Below are 27,535 nucleotides of genomic sequence, written 5' to 3' on the forward strand. Positions count from 1 at the left end.
CAATCACAAATCTGAAAGATTATCCAGTCCCACCTCATGCCTTCAGGAAGACTCGTTCCTGACCCACACAAACAGATGAGACTCATCTTGGCTTTAAAACCTGCTCATAGATGTTCAGCATCCTCTCGATAACTGTGTTTCATCTTATTTCTGCAGTGCCAGCCCAATGCAGGGCAACGGGGCTTTGCTTTGGGCCTCCCTGCAGGTGGCACTAGGGAAGGTAGAGAAGGGAAGACAATGTTTGCCGCTTCCGTGGTCACTCTACTGCTGTTGCCTTTGCTTCTGGAGCCGCTTCTACCAGCACTGCCTCTCTCCCTCCCACATCACTGCCAGGGTTTGAGTGAGACCTACCCCCAAGGACTCATCCAGGCAGCCACACCGGTGGTTTGAAATAATCTTTATTTTGTAAACATCTGTGTTTAAAATAGATGAACCCTGCTCACAATTCATATATGGACCCGAGACACAGTACACGAAGTTCACCCGTCACAGGGAGATAGTGGAGGCTCAGGAGCAGGTGGCGTGCCTGGGGCTGGATGGAGTCTCAAGACAGCAGGTGCAGAGGTGGTGATGAGTAAACAGGCCAGCAGAGCCTGCTCAACAGTCTGGGCCTCAAGACATGCCCCAGGCCACCAAAAGTTTAGGGTGAGCGTAGCTGCACCCTAAAATCCCAATTCTCCTTCTGCTCCCATACCTTTTCCCAGTCATGGCCCTTGTGGATAGGGCCTATCAGTCTATAGAATCCTGATTCCATGTTTTCCCTTCCAGAACCCCTAGGGTACAGTACAAATATAGTCCTTCTTTCCTGAGGGGGCTAGGAGAGAAAGACAATGAATGGCACCCTGCCTGATCTTCAGGGAAAGCTGAAATACTGGTCCACAGATTGGAGCCACTGCCCAATATAACTTCTCAAGTCCCTGGCTGAAGACAGACTTGAGGGCTGGCATCACCTACTTCCCTAGCCCCAGTGTGATGTGGCATAGGTCTTGATACCCAAGGAGTCCCATCTTCAAGGAAGCAACTCCAGCCTAGTCACAGCTTCATCCTAGAGTTAGCTCTCTCCTTTTCTCATTAGCCAGTGATTTACAACTTCCTGCTCTCCTTTGCTTTCCACCATCTAAGCTATACCCTGTCCCTAAGTCCTGAGCCACCCTCTCCTGCTGTTTTCCTGGTTTGGTAAGTCAGGAGGAAAGGTTTGGTGGTTCTTTCCCCACTTCTTTTTGGAGGAGTAAGGAAGTGAGGTTCTTATCCTTCACATATGAGTGCCCTGGATTTTGGTTCTTAGTTGATGAATACTCAACACCCAGTTCTTTGTTTTGGCTGCAGCCACGCAATGCAGCTAATGTGTGGCTTAAGAATGACCCTCTTCCTAGGCCTCGCCCACCTTGGGACGGTGGGCAGGAACCCCAGTAGAACTGGTAAATTACTTGTTCCGTCTTTAAAGGGCCTCCTACAAGCTACTCTTGGGCCATATGGGGTTAAAGAAACTTCCTGAACATAGCACTCTGGAGGAGGGAGTCCTCTTCCCTCCACCTGTAGCCACAGTGTGGTTGGCAAACCCTCAAGCCTATCAGGAGGTAGAGGGCAAGATGAGCGCTTTGTCTTAAAGGCCAAAGAGAACAGCACCAAGCGTTTCTACCCAGGGCCTTCCTTCTCTCTTCCCCTGAAGTCTTTGCCCTTCTCCCATAAACTTTGGGTCCCAGGAGAACCTTGGTTGCTGAAGGCTAGGCTCAGTCCTCCACCTGGGAGTCTGAGGAAATGCTCTTCTTACCTAAGAAATGGAAGATGGGGCCTAGGAGGCCCTGCTGTTGCTACATTCCCCTCTGCTGTGCAAACTGCTGTCCCTGGCCAGCTCTCCCTTGCTCTTAACCTGATACATAGGAGCTAGTCCTTCATTTCCAAATGCTCCCCTTTGTGGAGTGCATGGTTGGCCTGACAGTGTCACTGACCCCAGGGCTCTCCTTGCCCCTGGAGTACCCACAGGCCTTGGTCCACATCTTTAAATTTGGGAGCCAGGTGGAGAGAAATTGTGTTCATGCTGCATGGGAGGTAGAGAATGGAGGTGACTTTTTATCCCTGCCACCCCTCATTTTGTTTCCTTCTCTGAAGCACCTGCCTCTGAGCTCAGTTCCCCAAAGAGGCAGGCGGGCAGCCAAGCAAGGGCAAAGCTCTGGTAGGGGAATGGGTAGAGGTAGGGCAGCCCCAGGCTCGAGGACTCCCCGGTTGCCGTTTCCCTCCTACCTCGATGCTCCACTTTCGCAGGTCACTGGGGAGGCAGGCCCATGGCACGTGAGGGACAGTGGGGGTGGGGGAAGAGGAAGAAGCACCCTGTAGCCTTTGGCCCACCCACGAGGCAGGGTGGAGGGTTCTTCCTGGATCCAAGGGTGGAACCTCCCCACGAGCCTGGGTCCATCCCCTCAGATAGCTTAGGAAGGAAGGAAAGAGCGAGCTGCACACAGCAGGACACATGGGGGACGGGGTTTGAGGAGCTTTGATACGAAACGCACTGGAGGGGAGGGGTCAGAGAAAGAGAAGTGGGGGAAGAGAGAAAAAGCAGAGAGGAGACACGATGCACGGAGAAAGGAGGAGCTGAAAGTGGCCTGGACTCCAGCCCTGGCTGTTGTCTGGTGGGTGCGGGGTGGTGAGACAGTGCTTGCGGCACATCGTGGGGGTCGTAGCAGGCCTGTGGCTGGGGAAACAGGCTGAAGAAGACCACTCCAGGGTGGACGGGCTGGGGACAGGGGCTGCTTGAGATGACAGCAGAGCCGCTCTCAGGGCCAGGCAGGGGGAGTAGTGGCTACTGATACTCAATAGGGTCATCACACGAGAGGACAGCAGCAGGGCAAAGCCCCGGCTCCCCTGTCTGCCCACGGGCCTCCTGAGGGAAGAGGGGTGTCGTGTGGGGTGCCCCACACAGGACTCAGCACCAGCAGGTTTTCGAAGAGTTCGCTGGGCCCTCGGGTTTGCCCTCCTCCTCCTCCAGCTCTGCCAGTGCCAACTCATTGCTGGCACGCATCCGGAGGCCTTCCAGCTCCTTCCTATGGGCCTGCAGCACCAGCTCTGTCAGACGCGTGAATGACTGGAAACCAAAGGGCACAGGTTAGTCCAGTGTCTCCTCCTCTCCCCTGGCAACCCTGCAGCAGCCTGAGGGATGAGGTCCATCTTATGGCTCCTCCTCCCGCCTCTGCTGGACTCAGCCCGAGAGAGCGGGCGCCTGGTCACCAGGGCTCTCACCTCTTTAATGTTGAGGTTGGTGCAGGCACTTGTTTCATAGAAGTCCATGCCATACTCCTTCGCCAGCTGCAAGAGAAGGACATTTCTGAAAGAGAGTCAGTAAGGCAGGGGAGGGGCCCATACAACCAGGCACAGGCTTCTGCCACTGCACTCACAACCATGCTGTGTTGTGACGATTTCTCAGAGTAGATAATTTCTCAGATGGGACTGGGAGCTCCAAGAGAGGGTAGCAGAGAATGGGGGAAGATCCTCCACAAATATGCCTCTCCATTCTTCCAGCTGCCACCCCACGCCTCCCAACACACAATCATGTATCAGGAGATAAAGACACCATCCATTGTGGCAGTGTGGCATCCTCGTAAAAAACATGGGCTCTGGAGTCCCACAGTCCCAGACCTGAATAGCAGCACTGCCACTGATGGCTAGCTGTGTGACCTTGGACAAGTTGTACATTCTCTGTAAGCCCCAGCTTTATCTTCTGTTAAAGGAGACTAAGTGTGTCTCCCATCCACGGTTGTGGGATGATTCAGTGGGGTCGTGCACTTAAAAGCACTTGCCTTAGCACAGTGCCACACATAGAGTGCTCAATAAATACTATCCTAGTAGGCTTTGCCTCTACTTTCAAATTGGTCAATGACCATGTCTTATATTTTATACCAAACAATCAATTTCATTTTAAGTACTAATGGAACGCTATTGACTGAAAAGGGAGAGGAAAACTCTTGAGGTCCACGGACTGAGTGGATAACTTGTCTCAGAAATACCAATCTTGGCTGGGCACAGTGGCTCACGCCTGTAATCCCAGCACTTTGGGAGACTGAGGCAGGTGGATCACCTGAGGTTAGGAGTTCAAGACCGGCCTGGCCAATATGGCAAAACCCCATCTCTACTAAAAATACAAAAAAATTAGCCAGGCGTGGTGGCATGCACCTGTAATCTCAGCTACTTGGGAGGCTGAGGCAGAAGAATTGCTTGAACTCAGGAGGCAGAGGTTGCAGTGAGCCGAGATGGCGCCACTGCACTCTAGCCTGGGTGACAGAGCGAGACTCCATCTCAAAAAAAAAAAAGAAAGAAAGAAAGAAAAAAAAATAACCAATATTTCTTTCTGCTCTCTGGGAGGATGGTCTCCCTGCATGCTTGGACATTCCCTCAGTGTCATCCTCCTACCCTTTCTGCCCCCATGGCTTCTCCAGCTGTGGCTCTTTGTCTCCTCATTTGCCTCCCTGGCTCTTTCCTGGGTAAGAAGGACAGGAGTGGGGGAGTGTTGGGTGGGATGGGAGATCATTTCTCGACCGTAACATGGCAGCTAGGCCTGGATGCTGTCAGAGAAGAGGTTGACAACTTGAAGTCCTTCATTACTAACACAGGGATGATCTCTTAAGCAGAGGGCAATCCTGCATTTGGGGACCTGGACTTGGGAGAGTTGCTGCCTATGACGTCTTTGTTTCTGGATGGACCCCGAATCTCTGGGCTTCTGTCCTGAAACCCAGACAACAAGCCTTCCGAGGATGGCCACTCCCCCAGGGCCTTGGGGTGCTGGGGACGTGTGGGAGGACCCGCCACTGGGGAACACACCCCTAGGTCCCCGCGCTCAGGACTGGCCCTGGAGGCCCAGCAGAGGACCTGGGGTGGACTTGCCTTTTCCCTCCACTTACCTGCTGCCCTTGCTCTCTTCCCACCTGCCGTTTCTGCTCCTCATCAGCCTTATTCCCAATAAGGATCTTCTGGACGCCTTCTGGTGCGTACTAGGGACAAAGGATGGGCAGAACAGCCAGTGAGTGCTGCCTGCCCCCCCAATTTTCCCTACAGAGTCTGCACTGCCTCCAGCCCACCACCAATTCCAGAGCCCTAGGGACAGGGTGGGCCGACTGGATGCAGGTGCCAGGCTCCCCCAAGTGCCATGGCTGACCTCAAGGGTATCACGGGGACAGCTTAGGGTAGAAGACACTCTGGCTAAGACTGGTGCTTCCTTGGGTTAGACCACTGGTATCAGAGCTGGAAAGGACATTGGATGTAAGTCCAGCCCTCATTCTACAGGAACTGGGGACCCAGAGGATTCAAATGGCTTCCCAAGGCTCCACAGCTATTGTGCAGAGCCAGGACTAGATCCCAGTCTTGCAACTCCACCTGGTCCCAAGATTTCAGGAAAGAAGCTGCTCACAGGGAAGACTTGGAACTAATTCATTTCCGGGAAAGACACAGCCGTGGAGGCCTGGCAGGGTATGGAGAGTGAGGGCATGGCAGCTTCGGTTTCTTCCCCATGTCTTACTCACCCAGAGGTCTTCATCCAGGGCTGTGGAAGGCAAAGCTTCCTGGAAGCATTTGCCTTCCCATCTGGCCCTCGCCTTGCCTTCCCCGGTGAGGCACCCTCTCCACACCCCGGCAGTGAGGTGGCATCTCCTACCTCATCCACGTCACTGACCCACTTCATGATGTGCTGGTAAGAGCGCTCGCTGCTAATGTCGTAGACCAAAAATATCCCCTGAGAGAGAGAGAAATAGAGAGATGTGATATGCACAGAGAGAGTGCAGTCATGGGGCCAGAAGGGGCCGTGGAAACTTAAAGGTTGGGTCCCACTCTCCCATTCTCCCTGCTCAGCATCCAGAAATATCTCTTCTCTCAGACCCCACCACTGCCGCCTCCCAGGCCCATCACAGAACTCTCTACAGCAGGAAGGCACCACATGCTTTGACCTGGATCTTTGACCCAGGATGGAGGGTGGAAGTCAGGGGTGAGGGCAGGGGCCTGCCTGCAGTGAGTGAGCCATGAACAATGGATGGACAAACGATCAGTGAACAGCTGAAAGACGCCCTGCGCTTCTCCAAGCAGGCGAACTGTGTTTAGGGGATCCGTGGCACAGACATCTCAAATACCCAGAGCTGGGAGTGTGGGTGGCAGCTTCCCACTTTGAAACCCCCAATGTGATGGCTTACCTGGGCCCGCCGATAGTACTGCTTTGTGATGGTCTGGTATCTCTCCTGCCCTGCAGTGTCCCTGCAGGAGAAAGCCAGTCCCTCAGAGGAGCAGGGACCATGGGAACAGACGGAGAGGGGAAGAGCAGAGCTGTCCCCTTGTAGGAAAAACTGGGGAGCTAAAGGGTGAAAAACCAGGGATGCTTGGATCCCCACAGGGATCTGCAGTCAGAGGCCTGGTCATCTGTGCTGGTGCTGACCAGGCCTGCAGGGCCTTGGCCCCTCCTGCCAACTGCCCTCCTGGCAGACACCAGAAGCCACAGCCAGAACAGGCCTTGGACAGCTCTCTGGAATCTGGCCACTGTGGCCAGATTTGGTTGGATGGGAGTTGGCAGGGGATGCTGCTACACCCCTAGTCCCTATGGGACCTCTGAAGGCAGTGCCCATACTGCTGTGGAATTGAGAGGGAGCTCTAAACCCTGGCAAAGGCAGTGCTTCCAAGACCTCAGGCAGAGAGCCACAGCAGCACCCTCTGCTACTGTGGAAACTGCACCATGCTATCCTGAGGAACTCTCTCGGGGTCTCGCCCTAAATGATGAGGGGTGTAGCCTCCTTCCTTCCATTCTTAACATAGTGTGGCACAGCCCAAGGGCAAAGCCTAATCCTGAGATAAATTCACAATGGTTACTGTGCCAGTTCCTTCTAATTCCTGCCCTTTGGTGCTTGTAGTCAATCCCATAAAGTTTCTTAGAGGTTGGAGATTAAGGCTTATAGGAAGAGATGGGCTTCTGAGACTTCGCTTCCATCCATCAGAGAGGTGGCCAGTTATCCCAGGTGAAGCCTAGGAATTTTACACATGGCAGGGGCAGCTAAGGAGCAGCCAGAGGTCCTCTTCTCCTACATCTGCCTCCTCCTCCTCCCCAGCTCACCAGATCTGTATCCGCACTTTGATGCCGTCTACCTCTATGGTCTTCATCTTAAAGTCAACACCTGGAGAAAGGAAGAAAGCAAGAAAGTTAGAAAGCGTACCCACTAGAAATGAACAGGAAAGGGCCAGGCAACCACACTTGAAAGGTTTCCTTTCAGTTTAATTTCGCAAAGGGATGAAGTAATGTAAAGGCCTTCTTTAAGCAGAAACTGATCTTAAGGAAGTATCTGAAGCTTTGAAAGGGGCTTTCCTCCCTCCCTGAGCTGAAAGTTGCCACAAGTAAAGGCCCTGGGGGACCCAGAGGAGGGAGAGTGAATCTGGGGAAATCTACTTCATCACTGCCTTACTCGACAGACTTAAAACATGTCTCGTTCTAGTCATGTGTGAAGTCTTCCTATTTATACTTCTGGAGAGAACGCTGTGTTTATCCTTCCTGAAATTCTAATCTCTAGAAATAGCCACCCACATTATTTGCCTGCTTTCTTCCCTCTCTCTCTCTGCCTTGTTAATAACCAGAAGGGGTCATAGTGCCAGACTGTGGAGAGAGAGGAGGGCTCTTCCAACCCATGATTGTACCTGAAGCCTCAGCACCCAGCCAAGGCTCACCAAAAAGAAGGCCTCATGCGTCTTGGTTGCTGACTCACTCATTCACCATAGGAGGCACTGTGGTTGACTAGAAGGAGCATGGGCTTTGGCGTCAGGCCTGAGCTTATCTCCTCCCTCTGGCCACTCATAGCTCATTGCTATAACATCAGGCACCTTGCTTCACTGAGCGTCCATTTCTGCCTCAGTAAATATCTTCATCAGGGACATTACCAGTATCTCAGAGGGTTGCTGAGGAGGCCGGATGAGATACAGCACCTGGCCCAATTGACTGCAGCTGTCATGAGCTAGTGCAGGGCCAGGTACATGCGGGTGCTTATGAGTGACTGTCATAGGACCAGATGAAGAGGCAGTGGCATGGCATGGCATGTCACTGCGGGAGGGAAAGGAAGCACAGAGTTCCCACGCTTCTTCATCCAAGGGCTGGAGGAGCTAAGCTGCCATGAGACACAAGAAACCGAAGGGATTTGGCAAATGCGTGCAGGGCAGAAACATATTGGAGAAATCTGCAGCAAGAGAAGTCAGCACCACCAGCAGCAGCCAGCTTGACTCTGAGTGACAACAGAGAGATGAGGGAGGTTGTTTTGCTGACCATGCCTCTCCCCAACTCTAACTATACCCAGGCACTATGCCCAGGGATTCAAGAGCTACGTCTGGTGGGTTAATTAAGCTTATGTCTTTGTGTACTCCCTGGAGCAAGGTCAGGAGTGGGCATGATCAGCCACAGTTTTCAGATGGGAACATGGTAGAGTTCTGAACCGTCTGCCACCAGCTGCACTGCCCGGCCCAGAAGGCCTGAAGGCACCAGCATCCCCATCACCACTGCCACTCCACCTCCGCATCAGTTATTTGCCAAATGGGAGACATCTTCCCTTATCTGTGCTGTCCCCAGCTTTCTACAAAGGCAAACAAATTAAATTCTGTCTCTTCCTTCCCACCATCAAGACCAATCATCATTTAATTACAAGGGAAAAAAGATGCAGAACGGGCAACCTGAACTAAATCGATTTGGTCAGACGTGAATCATTTCTCGCCTGCCCAAGCTGATTCATATCCATTGGGCTGTACTTTTCCAAATGGGCAATGCCTGGCAGCCATTCTTCCATGTGTGCAGAGAAAGAGTGAAGAGAAGGAGGGAGGAAGGGAGGAAGGAGAGAAGCATCAGGCCTTGGGAAGCAGGAGTATGCTTATTTCTGCCTGGATCAACGGTTATCAGGCACCTGTTTCTCCCCAGTACCTGGCATAGAAGGGAATCAAGACATTCTTGTTTCATGATACAGCACCTTCTTCCAAGAAGAACGAGAAATTTTCTCCAATTTGTAATATACCTGGTTTATCCTCACACTAGCCTAGCAAACCTGGCCAAGGACAGTGCCTTGTGCAAAGCCATCACAAGGGGGACAGGAAGAGAGAAGGTTTTATTTCCTTTATCCCACAAACATTTATGGGACCTTCCTATGTGCCCTGCACAGTGCTCAGTGCAGACAGAGCAGTGAAAAAGACATGGCCCCTGCCCTCAGAGAGCCTAGTGGAAAGGAAACAAGGGCTCAGAGAGGTCAATGGCTAGCCAGGGTCAGCACAGCACCTGCAGAGATTCCAACACAGGTCCATCTATGCTGGAACCCACGCTGCCCCTTGCGCTGGTTCTTAGGGAAGCAAGAGGAGAGTCATGTGTAGTTGGCTAGGCATGGAAGCCCTAACTCTGCTTAGTTTCCTTTTTGCCTGTGGGTGCCTGAGAAGGACTTTGCTAGGAGAGGAACTTCCAATATTAAGGTGAATTTTTCCCTGTGAGAGAAGAGGGGATGGAGGGAGAGGTGAAAGCAGGCAACTGTCCCCAGAGACAGAACTGACAAGGAGACAGGGTACTCCACCGGAAGTGAGGCTGGGCAGTGACTCCTTCTCACCTCCTCCCTCACTTCTTAGCTATGTGGCGGGGGACTAAGGCTGAGGAATTCCGGGGCTCGCAGCACTCCCCGGCCTCACCCACACCCCACCATCTTGCAACCTAGGTCTCACTGGCCACCTGGGAACATGTGTTTTATTCACCTTTTGGCTATTCATATGCATTCACATATGATGGAAGAAAACAGAGTAAGTCTATGTCTTCTGAAGGATTTTCCTTCCTCCCTCCCCGCCCACACAACCTCTCTTAAATTTAAAAAAGGTTAACAGCCCAAGGATCTTCAAGAGGAATCTATTGCTTCTGCGCTCTGTTCCCACACAACCTGGGCCTTCAGCTGTGTCCACCTACCAGTCAAGCCCTGGCCCCAGTAACCCGTGCCCATCGTGGCTCCTTCCCTCTCCCTGCATGGCTGTTGGTTTTTTCCACTGCTGAGCACTGCAGGACAAAGTCAACACACTGGCCTTATTGAGGCCTCTGCAGACGGATGCTTTCTCACCTTGGCCAGCCCTCGCAGCTGCTTAGCAAACTGTTTATTCACATGTGTGTTCACCTATCACTGTCCTCCCACTGAAGGCTTCAGCTCCAGGGCACCCCCTCCCCACCCCTGTGCTCTCAGCAGGATACCTTCTCCACTGTTTTATGGCCCACATGAATGCCTTTCCTCTGAAGCCACCAACTTTCTTCCGATTTTCCTAAGTTCTCTCTGCCTTCCCTCAGGGAAGAGTCCTCTATCCACATCTGGCCTCTTTTCGGTCATCAGCCCCACCTGGGTGCACACCCAGAGAGTCAGCCCTTTTTGTTGCATCTTTAGTATCCGTGAGAAGAAGAGATATTCTCCATCTATCTCTGCCTCCAGTGGTTTCACATTCTGGCTCCTCTAAGGTCATATTTCTCAAACTTCCAGGTGCATGAGAATCACGCGGGGATTGAGTTAAAATGCAGATTCTGATCTGGTAGGTGTGGGGCAAGGCCTGAGATGCTGCAGGAAGCTCCCAGGTGAAGATGACGCTACTGTCCACATATCACCTGAGTAACAAGCTGTTCTCAAAGTGTGTCCCTGGACCCGCAGCATCAGCATCACCTGGGACTTGTTAGAAATGCAAATTCTGGCCGCACGCGGTGGCTCACACCAGTAATCCCAAGACCTTGGGAGGCTGAGGTGAGTGGATCACCTGAGGTCAGGAGTTTGAGACCAGCCTGGCCAACATGGTGAAACCCCCGTCTCTACTAAAAATACAAACATTAGCTGGTCATGGTGGCAGGCACCTGTAATCCCAGCTACTCAGGAGCGGGTCTGGGGTGTGGGGAGAATCGCTTTAACCCAGGAGGCAGAGGCTGCAGTGAGCTGAGATCATGCCACGGCACTCCAGTCTGGGCGACAGGGTGAGACTTCATCTCAAAAAAAAAAAAAAAAAAAAAAGAAAAGAAAAGAAAACGAAATGCAAATATGCAAATTCTTGGGCCTTACCTCAGACCTATAGAATCAGGCCCTCTAGGTATGGGGTCCCGCAATCAGTTTCAATAAGCTCTCACGGTGATTCTCACACATGCGTAAGTTTGAGAACTACATTAGGACAAAAGTTTTGCACCTGAAGTGTCAAGAGAGCGAGAGCACAAGAGTTCTCTGTTTCTCAAGGTGTGCTTTGCAGAGCTTCGGCTTTAGAATCACCTGGGGTGACTTAAAACAAAGACAAAAACAATGACCTTGACTTGCCTAGACCTACTGAATCATAATTTGAGGGTGAGGCCCAGAAATCTGTATTTTTAACAGCACTGTGGGTGATATTAGATAGAAGTAGTTTCAAGAGCTATATATGTCATGGAAGAAACATCCATTGGCCTGGAGTCAGAAAGACCTGGTCCAAGTCCTGGTTCTGGCACTTACTGTGTAACTTCAGGCAAGTCTCAACTTCTCCTAGCTTCAATTTTTTTTTTTTTTTGAGATGGAGTCTCACTCTGTTGCCAGGGATGGAGTGTAGTGGAGCAATCATAGCTCACTGCAGCCTCGATCCTCCAGGACTCAAGCGATCCTCCCAGCTCAGCCTCTGGGTAGGTAGCTGGGACTGCAAGTGTGCACCACCATGCCCAGCTAATTTTTTTTTTTTTTTTTTGTAGAGATGAGGTCTCCCTATATTGCCTAGACTAGTCTTGAACTCCTGGGCTCCAGTGATCCTCCCGCCTCAGCTTCCCACAGTGCTGGGATTATAGGCATGAGCCTCCGCACCAGGCCGATTTTCTTAAGTGTAGAAGGAGAATACTGCTTCCCTCCTAAGGGCTGTGCTGGGATAAATTAAACGATGTATGTGAAGCACTGACAGCGTAGTCCTCTCACTCCTACCTTCCCTCTGCTGAATAAAGGCTTCCTGGGGAGTCAGGAAAACCAGCCCAGAGAACCCTGAAGTGGAAGGCATTACAGATTCCTGGCCCCTACTAACCAGGTACCCTTGCCAGCCAAGGGACTAGAGCATCAGCAGCATCAGAAGTGTGTGAGAAATGCACATTCTCAGGACTCGCCCAGCCCTACTCACTCTTCTGCACAAGAAAGTTTCAGAATCACACCCAGGTGCATAGTGCTTGTCTTTATAGCACACCCCTGAGCTATGGAATCCCTCAGCTCTTATGCGGGTCCCATGAAGTAGGCAGGAGTAGGTATTATTGTGAGCCACAGGGAAGCCAATTCTCATGTTCCCACTGACTCATGTTCCCACATCCCACAGCTGAGCTGGACTGGAAAGCTGGTGTCTTAAAACCCACCCAGGGTATGCTTCACTCGGCCAGAGGCTTCCCAACCCTGGGAGGCTGAGGAATCTTACCACCTTTTCCCACATGCCCTGGCATACCCGATGCCTTTTCCCACACACCCTGGCATACCCGATGCCTTTTCCCACATGCCCTGGCATACCCGATGCCTTTTCCTGCACACCCTGGCATACCTGATGCCTTTTCTCTTTTTTCTTGACGGAGTCTTCCTCTGTTGCCCAGGCTGGAGTGCAGTGGCACGATCTCAGGTCACTGCAACCTCTGCCTCCTGGGTTCAAGCGATTCTCCTGCCTCAGCCTCCCAAGTAGCTGGGATTACAGGCACGTGCCACCACACCCAGCTAATTTTTTGTATTTTTAGTAGAGACGGGGTTTCACTGACATTATGCGGCATCTAGAAGTGAGGCAGGGGGCACATGAGGAGAAGCCCGCTGCTATGGTCTGAAGGTCTGTGTTCCTCCAAAATTCCCATATTGAAACTTAATCCCCAGTGCAGTGCTGGTGGGAGGTGAGGCCTTTGGGAGGTGACTCAGTCGTGATGTTAGAGCCCTCATGCATGGGACTAATGCCCTTAGAAAAGAGGTCTGAGGGAGCTTGTTCCCTCTTCTGCCATGTGAGGACGGAGCTAGAAGGTGCCACCTTTGTCACAGAGCATCAGCCTTCACCAGACACTGAATCTGCTGGCACCCTGATCTTGGACTTCCCAGCCTCCCAAACTCTGAGCAATACATTTCTCTTGCTTTAAATTACTCAGCTAAAGGCATTTTGTTACAGCAGCCAGCCCTAACTAAGACACCCACCATAGCCTATTTTCTCCTTCCTCCTTGGCATGGTTCATGATTCCAGTAAGTCCAGATTCATCACCCTGACAGTGTCCCTATAAAACAGTCTACTTCCTTTCTTGGGTACACAAAGAAATAGGGCACAGAAGTGTTAAGAAACAAGCAAACCACTTCTACACAGCTCTGGCAGAGGTTCTTGGAGACGCTGAGAGCCCCAGGAGGAGAAAGTCAGACAGATGGGCCCTCTCCCAACCAGGTGCCCAAAGCACAGAGAGCAGCTCATTGTTTTTCCCGGCACATTAGATATGCCCATCATGGTGCCTGCCACACCCTGTGTCCCTTTCTGGCTAGAACAGCTCAGCCCCAAACCTCTGCTCAGAGAAGCAGGGCTGGGTGCAACATGTTCTTTGTGGAGAAGCAGGTTCAGACTGGACCATCAACAGGTTTGCTGGTGACCCACAGGGTGACCTGGCCAGCAGAGGCAAGGGAGCTTAGCTAAGCCAATCAAACCAGCTCACTCCAGGCAGGGCAGTGGGGACTGACCAGTTGGTAATGAGCAGGGCATGAGGCAGACAAACATGCAGAAAGAAGCGGAGAGGCCTAAGGATGATGAACATGCTGACTGCAGTTGGGGCTGGGGACGGTGGATCCTAGCACAGCCATGGGTCCAGACCAGACTCCAAGTTCAGCCCATGGGTATCCATAGAGCACATGCCCCTTTTCTTAGTGACACCTGAGAGTGCCTCAGGATTGGCCACTGCTGCCTAATGGCTCCCCCAAGCTAGTGAGCCAGATGCTTCAACAAGGGGGCTGGAAGGAAGACCTCCTAAACCATCGCTCCCTGCTCCTTACTGCCCCCTATTTTTGTCTTCTAGCCTCAACTACACAAAAAGAACCTAAGGGGCAGAGAATACATTTTGTGGTTGACAAAGCATTTGTTTTGTTTGCTTGTTTTTAAAATCTCTGCCACATAGTGCCAGCATAGTGCCAGGCATAAAGAAGCAATTCCAAAACAAATTCTAAATAAATAAAAAGGCCAAGCACAGTGGCTCACACCTGTAATCCAAACACTTTGGGAAGATGAGGTGGGAGGACTGCTTGCGCCCAGGAGTTCGAGACCAGACTGAGCAAGAAAGTGAGACCCCATCTCTAGAAAACAAAAAACAAAAAACAAAAAAACCCAGGTGTGATGGTGTCCACCTGTGGTCCCAGCTACTCGGGAGGCTGAGGCAGGAGGATCACTTGAGTCTGGGAGGTTGAGGCTGCACTCCAGCCTGAGTGACAGAGCAGGACCCTGTCTCAAAAAAAAAAAAAAAAAAAAAAGCAATTCCATGAGGGGGATCTACCCCTCACCCCAGAGAGCATAAGAAGGGCTGCATGCCTGAGGCTTAAGAGCAGGGGGATGTGTCCTGCCACCTGATGCCTCAGACATTGGCAAGAAAAGCTCCTCAATCAACTGATGGTGCCATGCAGCCATGGCCTGAGGCAGCAGCCCTGGGCCCCATCCTCTTCCTGCTGTGACTCTGGCTGTATGGTGTCTGCCCCAGCAGCTGCCAGGCCACAACTGGAGCCCGAGGGTGCTGGGACAGCGCTGCTGTTGGAGAACTGGGAAGACAGGCAGGGCCCTCCTCTGGGCACCAGGGGCAGGGGCAGGATAGAGGGATGCAGCAGGGGAGACACCCAGCACTCACGTGACTCCTAAGCTAGCTCGCCTTGGGTGGGCAAACAGGGAAAAACTTGGTGCCTCCCCAGTACAGCAGTGGAGGTGCTGTGACGCTTACAGAAAGGAGCAGGCAGGGCACATCCACACTAAAGAACACCCCTTCCCATCACTGTCTGCCTCCCTAGAAAGCCCTAGAAAACATGGAGGAAGTGTGGCTCAAGACACAGAGTGTCCTGGCCATTAAGAGCACAATTGGGAGGTCAAGTTTGGTTCCAATCCTGCCTTTATCACTAATTACCTGCATGGTGTTGGGGAAGCCAGTTAGCCTATCTTTGCCTCAGTTTCCTCACCTGTAAAGTGGGGGTGACAGAGGATTCTCAGAGAATTTTTTTTTTAAGATTGTGAGATAAGGTGTAAAACCCATAACACAGGGTCTGGCACGCAGAACTTTATTAAATGTTAGCAGAAGCAGCCGTCAAGCTCCCTTAGGGAAGGATGAGATTCGCGAGCCCAGAGCTGCAGGAGGGGGAGTGGAAAGAGCTCTAGGATGTAGAAGGAGGCTTATGTTGGGGAGAGGAAGGAGAGTGGGACAGAGAGATGAAGCCCAAGCCAGCACTTGGCTGGAATGTTTCAACAAAAAGAGGAAATGCCGCCCCTGTGGGGCCCAGACGGCTCCGAGAGTCTGGCTACAACCTAAATTCTGGCACAGGTAGGGTGTGCCTACTAGCGGGCCAGCACCTCATGGGTTAAGGGCAGGTGCCAGCTTGCCTGCCTGCCAGCCAAGCTCCGTATGCCAGCCAAGCTCCGTATGCTTCAGTGGAAACAGGGCTGCCTCGGGGTGCCAAATGTTATCACCAGGATCAACCACAGCCCAAAGGACCAGCAGTGCGACCTGAGCTTTTCATTAGTAATGAGACTCCACAACGAGGAACAACCTAATACACCTGAAACCCAAGGCAGACACCCAATCCCCGGGGCCAGGCCAGCTCCAGTTACCAAGCACAGGTCCCAGGAGTGCCCCAGCCCCTCCCACTGCAGGAAACCAGCATGTGTGGGCCATGTGCACCTCCTGTGGGTTGTGGCAGGAGGTCACCTCTAAAGAGGTCACCCTGTGCAGCCCTAAAACACCAAAAAAGACCCCATTCACACAGGCATCCCGGGAGCTGATATGGTTTGGCTGTGTCCTCACCCAAATCTCATCTTCTTTGGTATATGCAGAGATGAGGGGTCAGTGCTTTAGACTAAGGTCCATGTTGCCTATTGTTCAGGGTCAGAGCTGGTATCAGATGATGCCCATCAGCTCAGCCAGGTTGCTGGAGTGACCCTCCAGGGCCACCTCTGCAGCCAGGGCACTCTGGAGTAAGGAATCTCTAGGGCTCAAGCAGTGAGGCCATCCACTCCCTCCAGCCTCATCATCTTAACAGTCTCAAGCCCAGGCATGGTGGCTCACACCTGTAAACCCAGCACTTTGGGAAGCCAAGGTGTGAGGATCACTTGAACCCAAGGAGTTCAAGATCAGTCAGGGCAACATAGTGAGACCATGTCTCTGCAAAAAATTAAAAAATTAGCCAGGTGTGGTGGTATATACCAGTGGGCCCAGCTACTCAGAAGACTGAGGTAAGAGGATCACCTGGACCTGAGGCCAGTAGGTTGAGGCTGCAATGAGCTGAGATCACACCACTGCACTCCAGTCTGGGAGACAGTGCAAGACTCTGTCTTAAAAAAAAAAAAAACAAAACAGGCCGGGTGTGGTGGCTCATGCCTGTAATCCCAGCACTTTGGGAGGCAGAGGCAGGCAGGTCACCTGAGGTCAGGAGTTCAAGACCAGCCTGGCCAACATGGTGAAACCTTGTCTCTACTAAAAATACAAAAATTAGCTGGTCATGGTGGCAGGCTCCTGGAATCCCAGCTACTCGGGAGGCTGAGGCATGAGAATCGCTTGAACCTGGGAGGCGGAAGTTGCAGTGAGCCAAGATTGTGCCACTGCACTCCAGCCTGGGGGATACAGTGAGACTCTGTCTCAAAAAACAAAACAAAACAAACAAACAAAAAACAGTCCCAAGAAACCAATACGACCTATAACTTCCCTCAGGGAAGAACAGAAGTCCTTTAGGAAAATGCATTCATTCATTCCTTCATTTGTTAATTCATTCATTCAAACTGTTATTGAATGCTTACAATGTGCCAGGAACTAAGCCAGGTACTAGAAGATAAGCTATGAACAGCACAGAAAGATCCTTGTCATCAGGGCTTAATTCTAGTGGGGAAGACAGATATAAGTAATGAATACCTAATTTCAGAGAGCCATATGTGATAAGAAGCAACTGCGGGATAAAGTAGAGAGTGAGGAGACCCCAAGCACAAGCAACCTTAGACTGGCTGGCCAGAGAAGATTTTAAAGGAGTTAACATTTGAGCTGAGACCTAAATGACAAGAAGGTGCCAGCAGGGAGATCCAAAGAATCAGGTAGAGGAAGCAGCAAAGATCCTGTGGCAGGACACATTTCAGTCAAACTCACAGTTCCTAGGAAGAGGGTCAACAGTACTCTCTCCTTTGTTACAAAAGGGGAACTGCAGCAAGACCCCTCCTTTCTCTCAGGTCTTGTGCGGACCCTCACATGTGCACCTGCATCTGTACTGTTTACTGCGTGTCTTCTAGCATCTGGTTTAGTTCCTGGAACATAGTCAGCATTCAATAGCACTTACACTTGTCTGGAGGCGCGAACCTGAAGAATACACCAAGAAACTTCTCAAATGCCAGCAAGGCCAACTTCAGAACTCCCTGCTCCTATGTGATGCTGAGATCTCTATACACTGAATAAATGGCATGCGTAAAGCCCACTGTCCCTGTGTAGGTAGTAGGTACATAGTAAGTATATGGAGTAGATAATCAGGATTAGTGTTCCCCTTCCCCACTTTTTTTTTTTTTTTTTTTTTTTGAGACAGGGTCTCACTCTGTCACCCAGGCTGGAGTACAGTGGTACGATCTCGGCTCACTGCAACCTCCACCTCCTGTGTTAAAGTGATTCTCCTGCCTCAGGCTCCCAAGTTAGCTGGGACTACAGGCATGCTCTACCACACCCAGCTAATTTTTGTATTTTTAGTAGAGACGGGGTTTCACCATGTTGACCAGGCTGGGTCTTCCCCTTGCTTTTCCCACTGCCTTGTGCACAGACCTCCCTAGAGCCTTGGTGACATGTGCAGTGTGCTCCAGCCACCCCATCTCGCTCCCCATTGGCAGCCCCTGGAACTGGGTCTCGCCTCCCTAAGCCTGCTAGTTAGGCCAGCGGGCACCACAGAGGCAGCCAAGACCCACCAGGCTACTGACCACTCACTCCTCCAGCCTCCTTCTCAGGCAGGGCTGTGCTGACTGGTAGCAAAAGGTTCAGGGAAGAAAAGACTAGGACATAGAGACTCAGGAGCAAACATCTTAGAAAGAAGGGGGCTTCCAGATGCACCTGCCCTCACCCAGAGCCAGCAAAGCAATCTCCTGGCAAGGGGCTTCTTGAACTTCAGCTGGTATGACCATGGTGTGGCCACTCCAGCTGGCCCCAGCAAGGCTGAAGAGTAGCAGCCCCACTGAAGGTGTTCTCCACAGCACCTCCTACAGGGAAGAGGATGTGTGCTTCCCCCACACCCAGGGCCCCTGGAGAATCCTGCCTAGTCTTCAAGACTCCACTCAAATGTCACTTCCTCTTCAAAGCCTTCACCAGCCTCCCCGGGAGGGATTTCTCACTCCTCTGTGATTCCAAAGCATCCTGACATTTCTTTTGCATAATATTCTGCTTGTTTGGATGTCTGGTTCCCAGCTACACTGTAAGCTCCCAGAGGGCAAAGCAGCATCCTGTTCACTTCAGACTCTCACTGCCTGGCAGCAGGTAGATCACTAAATATTATTCAACAAAGTTGAGTAAATGAAAGCAAAAATGAATAAGCAAGTGAGACGAATAAATGGATGAATGAAGTCAGTACATATCTAGAGAAAAGATGGACAAAGAGAAAATTTTAATCAGGGAAGAGCAATTAGAAAATAACCCACTTTTAGGCCGGGCGTGGTGGCTCATGCCTGTAATCCCAGCACTTTGGGAGGCCGAGGTGGGCGGATCACGAGGTCAGGAGATCGAGACCATCCTGGCCAACATGGTGAAACCCCTTCTGTACTAAAATACAAAAACTTAGCCCAGCGTGGTGGTGCGTGCCTGTAGTCCCAGCTACTCGGGAGGCTGAGGCAGGGAAATCACTTGAACCTGGGAGGCAGAGGTGGCAGTGTGCCGAGATCTCCACTGCACTCCAGCCTGGTGACAGAGCAAGACTCTGTTTCAAACAAAAAAAAAAAAAGAAAAAAGAAAGAAAAGAAAACAAACCACTTCTTTTTGTTTTTATTTTTGTTTTTGAGATGGAGTCTTGCTCTGTCGCCCAGGCTGGAGTGCAGTGGTGCGATCTCAGCTTGTGGCAACCTCCACCTCCTGGGTTCAAGCAATTCTCCTGCCTCAGCCTCCCGAGTAGGTAGGATTACAGGCACCTGCCACAACACCCGGCTAATTTTTTGTATTTTTAGTAGACATGAGGTTTCACTATGTTGGCCGGGCTGGTCTCAAACTCCTGACCTTGTGATCTGCCCACCTTGGCCTCCCAAAGTGCTGGGATTACAGGCGTGAGCCACCGCACCCAGCCATAACCCACATTTCAAAGCCAACTGTTAGCCCTTTCTATAGTTCATGGTGCCATGGTCACAGAGTTCTCAGTAATTTTTTTTTTTTTTTTCCTGAGACAGGGTCTCACTCTGTCACCCAGGCTGGAGTACAGTGGTGTGATCACAGCTCACTGTGGCCTCCAACTCTTGGGCTCAAGCAATCCTTCCACTTCAGCCTCCTGAGTGGTTAGGACTACAGGCACATGCCACCATAATCAGTTAATTTAAAAAGTGTTTTTGTTTTGTTTTGTTTTCTTTTCTTTCATTTTTTTAAGAGATGGGGTCGGCCAGCCATGGTGGCTCACTCCTGTAATCCCAGCACTTTCGGAGGCTGAGGTGGGTGGATCAGCTGAGGTCAGAAGTTCGAGACCAGCCTGGCCAACATGGTGAAACCCCATCTCTACTAAAAACACAAAAAATTAGCCAGGTGTGGTGGTGCATGCTTGTAATCCCAGCTACTCAGGAGGCTGAGGCAGAAGAATCGCTTGAACCCGGGAGACAGAAGTTGCAGTGAGCTGAGATCAAGCCATTTGCACTCCAGCCTGGGCGACAGAGCTAGACTTCATCTCAAAAAAATAAAATAAAATAAAACAGGGCTGGTGATTAGCCCCTTCCTCCTCAGTGGGAGGAATTATGTGTCCAGGAAGCCCTGTGTTCCCCTTGACAAAGCTCACTGACCAGAGAGAAGAGCCAAGGAGAGGGCAGAGGCCTATACAGAAAACTGGCAGTTTCACAGGGAAACCGGTGCAAAGATTGGATTACAGAAGAAGGCACTCTGAGAAGAGCTGGCAATCAGGGTAGAAGGATAATGGCCAAATATCAGCTTTCATGTTATAAAGCTCATCACCAGCCTGTCTGGGGAGCGGGGAGAAGGAAGGAGGAGGAGGAAGGAACAGAAACCAGGGAGTGCAGGTAGGCGGGAGGAACCGGTGCTCCCAGCTGTGGGTGCATCTGCGGATCTGTGGCACAGATGCACAGCAGCGGAAACCCTCGGCGGGCTTCAGATATGTTCCTTCCCAAGGTCATGTCCTTGGGGAAGGGGTGGGAGGCCGAGTCTGTGCCTGTGTCAGGAGGAGAAACAGAGGCCTGAGGCAGAGCGACACCTAGCAGGGGCCCAAGCCTTGAGGCAAAGCCACCCCATCCTCTCCTCTCAGGTCACCCCACTGCTTCACACCTCCTCACCACCTCACTCTTCCTTCTCAGACCCTGGCACTGCCAGGGAAAGGGGGGTACTAGAGCAGAAACTGAAATGAAACACAGCTTCCTATGCACTCCCTTGGAATGTAAGCCAGCTCCTTGGTTTCTGTCTGTTTTGGTCACCACTGTATCCCCAAATCTTAGCATGGCACCTGGCATGTAGTTGGTGTTCAGCAAATAGCGCCTGAAGGACTGAGTGCACAAGTGATGGATACACAGGATGGCCTCCTAGCTCACTGACAGTGTATTCATCTCTACAGCATTCTTATAGCTAGGAATAATAAGAATAGCCGGGCGCGGTGGTGGGCGCCTGTAATCCCAGCTACTTAGGAGGCTGAGGCAGGAGAATCACTTAAACCCGGGAGATGGAGGTTGCAGGGAGCCGAGATTGTGCCACTGCACTCCAGCCTGGGCGACAGAGAGATACTCGGTCTCAAAAAATAAATAAATAAATAAATAATAATAATAATGATAATATGATAGCAGCTATTATTTTATCGAGGGCTCTGCCAAGTGCTTTGTATGCGCTAGGCTCTATAATCTTCACAACAACCTTTAAGAAAGACTCTGTTACCATCTTCAATTTACAGATGCAGAAACGAAGCACAAAGATGTCATCAAAGTGTCTGAAGGTCACAGGGCCAGTAAGGCCACGGGAAATGTGCATGTTAATCTGGGCTCTTTCCATTCTGCTCATTGCTTCTCACCTTCCCTTCCTTTCTAGGTACCAGGGGAACAGAGTAGGTAGAGACTGGTCTCAGGCTGCCTGAAGGCTGACACAGACCCAGCCCTGACCCTCTCACAACGTCACACTGCATTTGCCCCCAGCTCCTCTCAGTCTAGAAACCTGCAAACCCCAGGATCCTAGTGTCTAAGCACAGGCCCCAGTGTCTGTTAGGTCACCCCGTTCCAGGCTTGGATCTAGCTCCACCCCCTCCCTCACCGTCTCCCACCTCCTCAGTCAAAAGCAAAGTCAAGACAGGCAGCCAAGCCAGTCCCAACAGAACTCCTTGAGAAAGGTGACATAGCAGCAGCAACCCAGCCTGAGAAAGTGCCCTGAAGCCACAGCAGCCCAACCTGTCCAACCAGATCACCCTCCTCCTCACCCAGAAGGAGTGTAGCCTGGAGGGTGGCTTTCAAAACAAAAGGTCCAGGGACTAGGTGACAGGTCTACTCAGGGAAGACTAAGGATGGGAGGGAGAAAACCAACTCCTGAGGGAGTGAGGTAGCTCACGCCTATAATCCCAGCACTTTGGAAGGCTGAGGCTGGTGGATCACGAGTCCAGGAGTTCGAGACCAGCCTGGTCAACATAGTGAAACCCCATCTCTACAAAACATACAAACATTAGCTGAATGTGGTGGCATGCGCCTGTAGTCCCAGCTACTTGAGAGGCTGAGGTGGGAGGATTGCGTTTGGGAGATCGAGGCTGCAGTGAGCCGTGATTGTGCCACCACCACACTCCAGACTGAGTGACAGAGTGAAACCTAGTCTCAAAAAAAAAAAAAAAAAATAGAAAAGAAAAGAAAACCAACAACTCCTGAGCAGTCTCTTCAGTTTCCATTTGTGGTTTACATCATCTCACTCCTGGCCACCATGCAGAAAGATCCTCCTCAAAGGTCCCCTGAACATAGATGTCCATGTATGACATCTTCTCCCTACCTGGTCATGGCACAGGTCCCATAAGATTCTTTCAGAAGTTGCCAGGTTGATTGGCTTGAACCACTCCCCATTCTGGAGGGAAAGTAGAACAACTGACTGTGTGGAAGTTGGTGTTGGTACCACTGGGGGTGAGGGGCCATTCAGAGGTTACTTCATGCCCAGATACTACTGCAGCCCCTGACTAGTCTCCCTGCTTCAAGTCTTAACCCCTTCTTCCAGCCAACCTCATTAGTACCCTACTCAAAACCCCTCCTACCATTGCTAAGGCTCATGTTCCACCTCCTTGGCCAGGCTCTCAATGCCCTCTGCCAACTGGTCCCTGCATTCATTCATTAATTTAACAACAGACATTGAATCTGCCTGGCCCTGTACTAGGGACTATAAAAACAATGAGGAATAAGATTTGGTCGCACCATCAAGGCACTTATAATTTGGGAGACAGGGAGAGAAACAGAAGAATGTTCTCACTTTTCTGAAGAATCCCTTCTGTTGCATCTAAACTGCCTAGAGCCCCACGGACACCTACTCAATCCCACCTCTGTTATCTCTGCTCATGTTACTCCATCTGCTCCCTTCTGCTGCAGGAACTGACAAGCAGCCCACACTGAGGCCTAGCTTCAGCTTTCCCTGCCGGTTCTAGTCCACAGGGGCCTCTCTCTTCCCCAGCCTCCGACAGCATGGAGTCGTGGGAATAGCACTCACCCATCCCATCCATCGCCATTCTCCGGCTGCCTCATGGTACATCTTGCATCATAATTTAGCTTCTGATACCCACTGTGAGACCTTCATTAAGAGTAACTGTAATGATCATAATCCATCCTTTACATTTGAAGAGTGATTCACCAAGTTCTTTCAGATATCTCATTTTGGCACTAGCTCTTTTTTTTTTTTTTTTCCCTTTGTCTTGCCTCCCCATCTAGGTTATGGGCTTCTGTGGGCAGAAAACGTAGACTGCAATATGTCTCTAAAATGCCTGGCACAGAGCTTGGTAGTGAATGCTCAATTAATTTGTTTAAGGTAGTATTTTGGGGACCCCTTTGCACCAACCCCCAGCCAGGCCAGCACAGCTGCACAGAAAGGAAATGCCTGTGGCAGAGCCAGTGGCAGGGCCACCTGCTGGTCTGCTGGCCAGAAAGACGAAAAGGATAGGGGGAGGGACAGTCAGTGTCTCAGTCTACCAGGGAGGCCTCTCACTGCTCCCTGGCAGGTTCTTCTCTAGAAGATCGCAGGCCGTTAAAGTGGAGTACACAGTAAATCACAAAAGTACTGGCCTAGGTGATATCCACATGAGCCAAGAAGCCAAACTATCTTGGCAATAACTGGTGAATTACCTTGTTTTCTTAATTCACAAAAAAAGCCCCTGGGAAAGGTGCCTCGATCAGTGGCCAGCATGGTCATGTAATGTGTTTTAGATAATGCACAATTTGAGAACAGTGACTGTAGGTATTATTCATCTTGGAATCTCTCGGTGTCAGTGCAGAGCCTGGCATACAGGACAAGCATTTTTTAAAAATAAGCGAATGACTATGACTTGGTAGCACTCATTTCGTTGGCTCCTTGATTTGTCTCCTGGCTGCCCCTTCTACCTCCTTGAGAAACTGTCCATATCACTTAAGGAAAAAGCTTTTCTTGACCATCCAACTCTTTCCTTTAAGTTTTAGTTAATGCTGAAAAACACGCCCAAGATAAGGGAGAATCCCAAGTCCCTTAATAAGCTTTAAATAAGAAAGCATTTAAGATACCCAGTGGGGCAGATTTTAAAAGGCTGGTGTGAAGAAAGACAGGTTTCTTTCTATTCCATGGAATCCAAACTCCTAGAGTCCTCTGTGTCCTGTGGAAAGGGGGACCCTAGAGAATCCTCTGTGTCCTGTAGAAAGGGGAACCCGGGTGTCAGAAGCGGAGGAAGAAATCTGGGAGCCATCTTTAGGTTTTAGGCCAATATACCAAGGGCCTTGAGGGGAGACAGTGCTGCAGAGACACCCCTACTCAGTTCACTGATTCACCTATGTACCCAAAGTGGTCTGCCCTGGAGGGTTTCAGGAAGTCCCTGTGACCTATTTAGTGTTCACCTATTAGCAGAAGGTGTCTAAGAAGGGAGATTACAAGGGGAAGGGACAAGGAGAAGGGTGGATGATTACAGGTGTGAGGCAATGGACTCTCTTTAAGGAGAGCACGAGCCTCAGAGGGCCATCCTGGTATTTTAGAAAGAGGGGTGCCCTCAAAAAGGAGGGTATGTGTCTCCCAGGGGAGGCTGCCTCCCACAGCACTAAGCAGGAGTCCCAGAGCTTCTGAAATGAGGTGGTTGAATGAAGCCCTCAAAGGGAAAAGTCCATGTCACCTATAGGACTTGGAATGGGACTAGGAGAGCAGGTGCAAACAACAGCTCTTCAGGCCAAAGCCAGGGCCTCCCAGGCAGCCCACAGCTCTCTGGAGATAGCTCAGTAGTTCCAAGCACCAGGCCTCTCCCAAAAATAGCCACTGCTAGTTTCCTTAAGGGATAACCCACCGCCCTTTGTCCCTGAGCCCACAACCTGTCCTCATACACCATCTGGTTCCTCTGCCACTCCCTCCATCACGCCCATGCCTTTCTCCTGCACCTGCCTCTTCCCCAAGTCCTCCCGGCAGGCACAAAGCCTTAGTGTCTATAGGCTCCCCTTCTTTCTGCAATGTCTCTCATCCAAACCATGGCTCAGCCCAAGCTCCTGGGTTTCCTAAGAGTTGGCCTTACAGCTCCTCTGAGAAAGACGGACAAGTTCTGTTCCCTGACCCTAAGTCCTGTTGTTTCACCCTTCAAGTTGGTGAAACAAAGAGAGGAGACCCTAAAAGCTCAATGATAATGGCAATAGCAGTAAGAACAATCAGCATTTATCGAGCTTCACCATGTGTCTGGCTGTGCTAAGCACTTAACAATCGTTATCTCATTTAATCTTGACAACAACTTGGCAGGTAGGTGCAATTATTATACCCGTTCTACAGATGAGAAACTAAATAAAGCTCAGAAGTTTAGGCAATATTCAAGGTTGCTTTGCCCCAAAGTGAGGTCTCAGGTCTCTTGGACAATAAAGCTGGCTTCTTAACCAGAAGGTTCTGTTCCTCCTGGCTGTATCTATCTGCTCCTACTTCTCTCTCAGCAAGGAATGTGTGTTGGGGGGAGGGGGGATGGTGTGGACATGAATCCTCAAGAGGAAGCTGAGAGCTGGTGCCCATCCCTGATGGCAGCAGGGACTTCTAGGAAAGCATTCCAAATGCTTTCCTAGACCAGCCAGCCAGCAGGTGTTTCCAGGGGCCTGGGCAATGCAGAGGCTACTCCAGGGCTGACCCGGGTAGCAGCTGAGGATGAAATTCCCTCTACTCAGACTTCTCAGGGAGGGGGCCCCTCACAGCCTAGAAGCGGGAGACTGTCTCAGAGGGGAGGCCATGGACCCATTCCTAGAATAAGTGACCCCATCATAGTGCTGTCCGGGATGCCACCGGGCCTTGTCCCTCTAACCACAGGCTCCAGCACTGCCAGATGAGAGATGCCCTCAGGCGGGTCCTGCCTGCCTTCTGACCCCTTGGTCTGGGCAGGTATTCCTGACACTCCTCCATCCTCTTTAGCCTCCCTCAGAACAGATGTCTCCTCTTCCCAGGCGCAGGGGCTCCTCACCCTATCTGTGTCCTCCCCCAGGTGTCCCACCTTGCGGCTTACCTTCCCAACTCTGCCCTGGAAACTCGATCCCTGTGGCCCCTCCGTACGTCCTCTCTTCCCCCCCTCGCCCCCCGCCGGCTCCACCTTGGGTCACCACAGAACCAAGGGCGCCTCAGTGACTCCGGTCTCCACCCTGACCCCCTTTTCCCTAGCACAACCTTTACTTCCCCTCCCCCTGGGGGTGTGGGGATGTTATTCCAGCGGCTACGATTCTTGCTACCCCAGCTCGGGGTACCCAGGCCTACACCCGCTCCCCTCACCCCCGGTTTCTCGGTTTGATGGGACGGAAGGCTTCCCGGCAAGAGGCGGGAGACCCCACCCCTGGTCCGGACGGCAGGCAGCAGGGACACCCTCTCACCTGCCAAAACCTATGCTCACCCCGAGATTTATCCCGGACTCCGGCCTCCGGCGCCACCGCCTCCAGCCGGAGGGGCTGGCAATTCCTCCCCAGCTGGGGACGGGGGCGGCGGGGAAAGGGGCCGCGGGCGGGGAGGGAGGGGCGCCCCGGGCCACCGCCCCTTACCGATGGTGGAGATGTGCGAGGAGTGGAACTCGTTGTCGGTGAAGCGGCACAGCAGGCAGGTCTTGCCCACCCCGGAGTCCCCGATCAGCAGCAGCCGGAACAGCACATCGTACTGCTTCGCCATGACTGGGGCCAGCGGGGCCGGAAACTGCGGGCGGGCAGCGGGCTCAGCCCTGCTCCGCCGCTGCCATCGCGGCCCGCGCCCGCCCGGGGACCCTGCGGGCGGCGAGGAGGACGCCGGGCCCGGCCCCCGCGGCTGCCTCGCCCGCCCGCCTGCCCACTCGCTCGCTGGGTGCCGGGAAGCGCGGCTGCGGCGGGAGCCCGGCGCGGCGCCCGCTCGGCTCGGCTCGGCTCGGCTGGGCTGGCGCGAGGCGGTGGGAGGAGAAACCGGCGGCGGCCCCTGCCCGCCCCTTCCCCTGCGCCGCCGCCGCCGCCCCGGAGAGAGGGGGCGGGGAGCGCGCGCAGGAGAGCTGGACCCCATCGAGCAGGCGACGCTGGGGCGGGGCGCCAGCCCCCGCTCCCAACCCCTTCCTGCCCGGGGCGGGGGAACGTTTTCGTTTTTCCGCGGACGCTCCGAATGGGGGAGTTGAGGTGAGCCCCCACCCAGCCCACTTCTACCATGCTCCGCTTTCCGGGCTCACCACTTCTCCCCATATCCCACCCCAAGTCTGGCGCCGGTAATTCCGCCCGCCGTGGCACCCTGCATCTGCAGGATCTGGCCGGGCTCCCCAGTGGCTGGTCCTCAGCTGGGCTCACCCGAGGTAGGAAGGCCTTGAGCAGGATCTGGATTCGAACACCCGTCTCCATGAGTCCCCGAGAGTGTGGGTGGAATTCCCCCTCCCTGCCATCTGGCTGCCCCTTACCTGTGTGACTGTGTCACGGCCCTCCCCCGTCCCCATTTTTTCTTTAAATGGGGAAAATGCCTATTCACGTCCTCCACCAGGGTGAAAAGATAGATGATCGTAAAAACATCTCCAAGTGCAAAATCCTT

General features: G+C 52.1%; 1 protein-coding gene across 5 annotated transcripts; it reads right to left on the bottom strand.

Moving 5' to 3' along the window:
- Positions 1-382: 382 nt before the first annotated feature.
- Positions 383-27,362, bottom strand: RAB15 (RAB15, member RAS oncogene family). 5 transcript variants are annotated; one of them, XM_063793557.1, is made up of 7 exons: positions 27,301-27,362; positions 7,076-7,136; positions 6,168-6,228; positions 5,639-5,716; positions 4,890-4,979; positions 3,235-3,300; positions 383-3,079 (listed from the first exon to the last, which is right to left on the bottom strand). In XM_063793557.1, exons 2-7 carry the CDS (start codon positions 7,120-7,122, stop codon positions 2,921-2,923), a joined length of 501 nt encoding a protein of 166 aa, XP_063649627.1. In that variant the 5' UTR covers positions 7,123-7,136; positions 27,301-27,362; the 3' UTR covers positions 383-2,920. The 5 variants fall into 5 exon arrangements, with proteins under 5 accessions (XP_063649627.1, XP_016781730.1, XP_016781729.2 ...); XM_016926241.4 differs by lacking the exon at positions 27,301-27,362 and adding an exon at positions 26,545-27,031 and having other exon boundaries at positions 5,508-5,716; XM_016926240.4 differs by lacking the exon at positions 27,301-27,362 and adding an exon at positions 26,545-27,013.
- Between the last annotated feature and the right edge of the window lie 173 nt (positions 27,363-27,535).

The sequence above is a fragment of the Pan troglodytes genome, chromosome 15, assembly GCF_028858775.2.
Source record: "Pan troglodytes isolate AG18354 chromosome 15, NHGRI_mPanTro3-v2.0_pri, whole genome shotgun sequence".
NCBI lineage: Eukaryota > Metazoa > Chordata > Mammalia > Primates > Hominidae > Pan > Pan troglodytes.

Coding starts and splice junctions, on each gene's coding strand:
- RAB15 (XM_016926241.4), bottom strand. CDS start 27,025: ATGGGGTCCAGCTCTCCTGCGCGCGCTCCCCGCCCCCTCTCTCCGGGG. Junction 6,229..7,075: donor AAAGTGCGGATACAGATCTG/GTGAGCTGGGGA, acceptor TTTCTCCTGCAG/GGACACTGCAGGGCAGGAGA. Junction 5,717..6,167: donor AGTACTATCGGCGGGCCCAG/GTAAGCCATCAC, acceptor TCTCTCTCTCAG/GGGATATTTTTGGTCTACGA.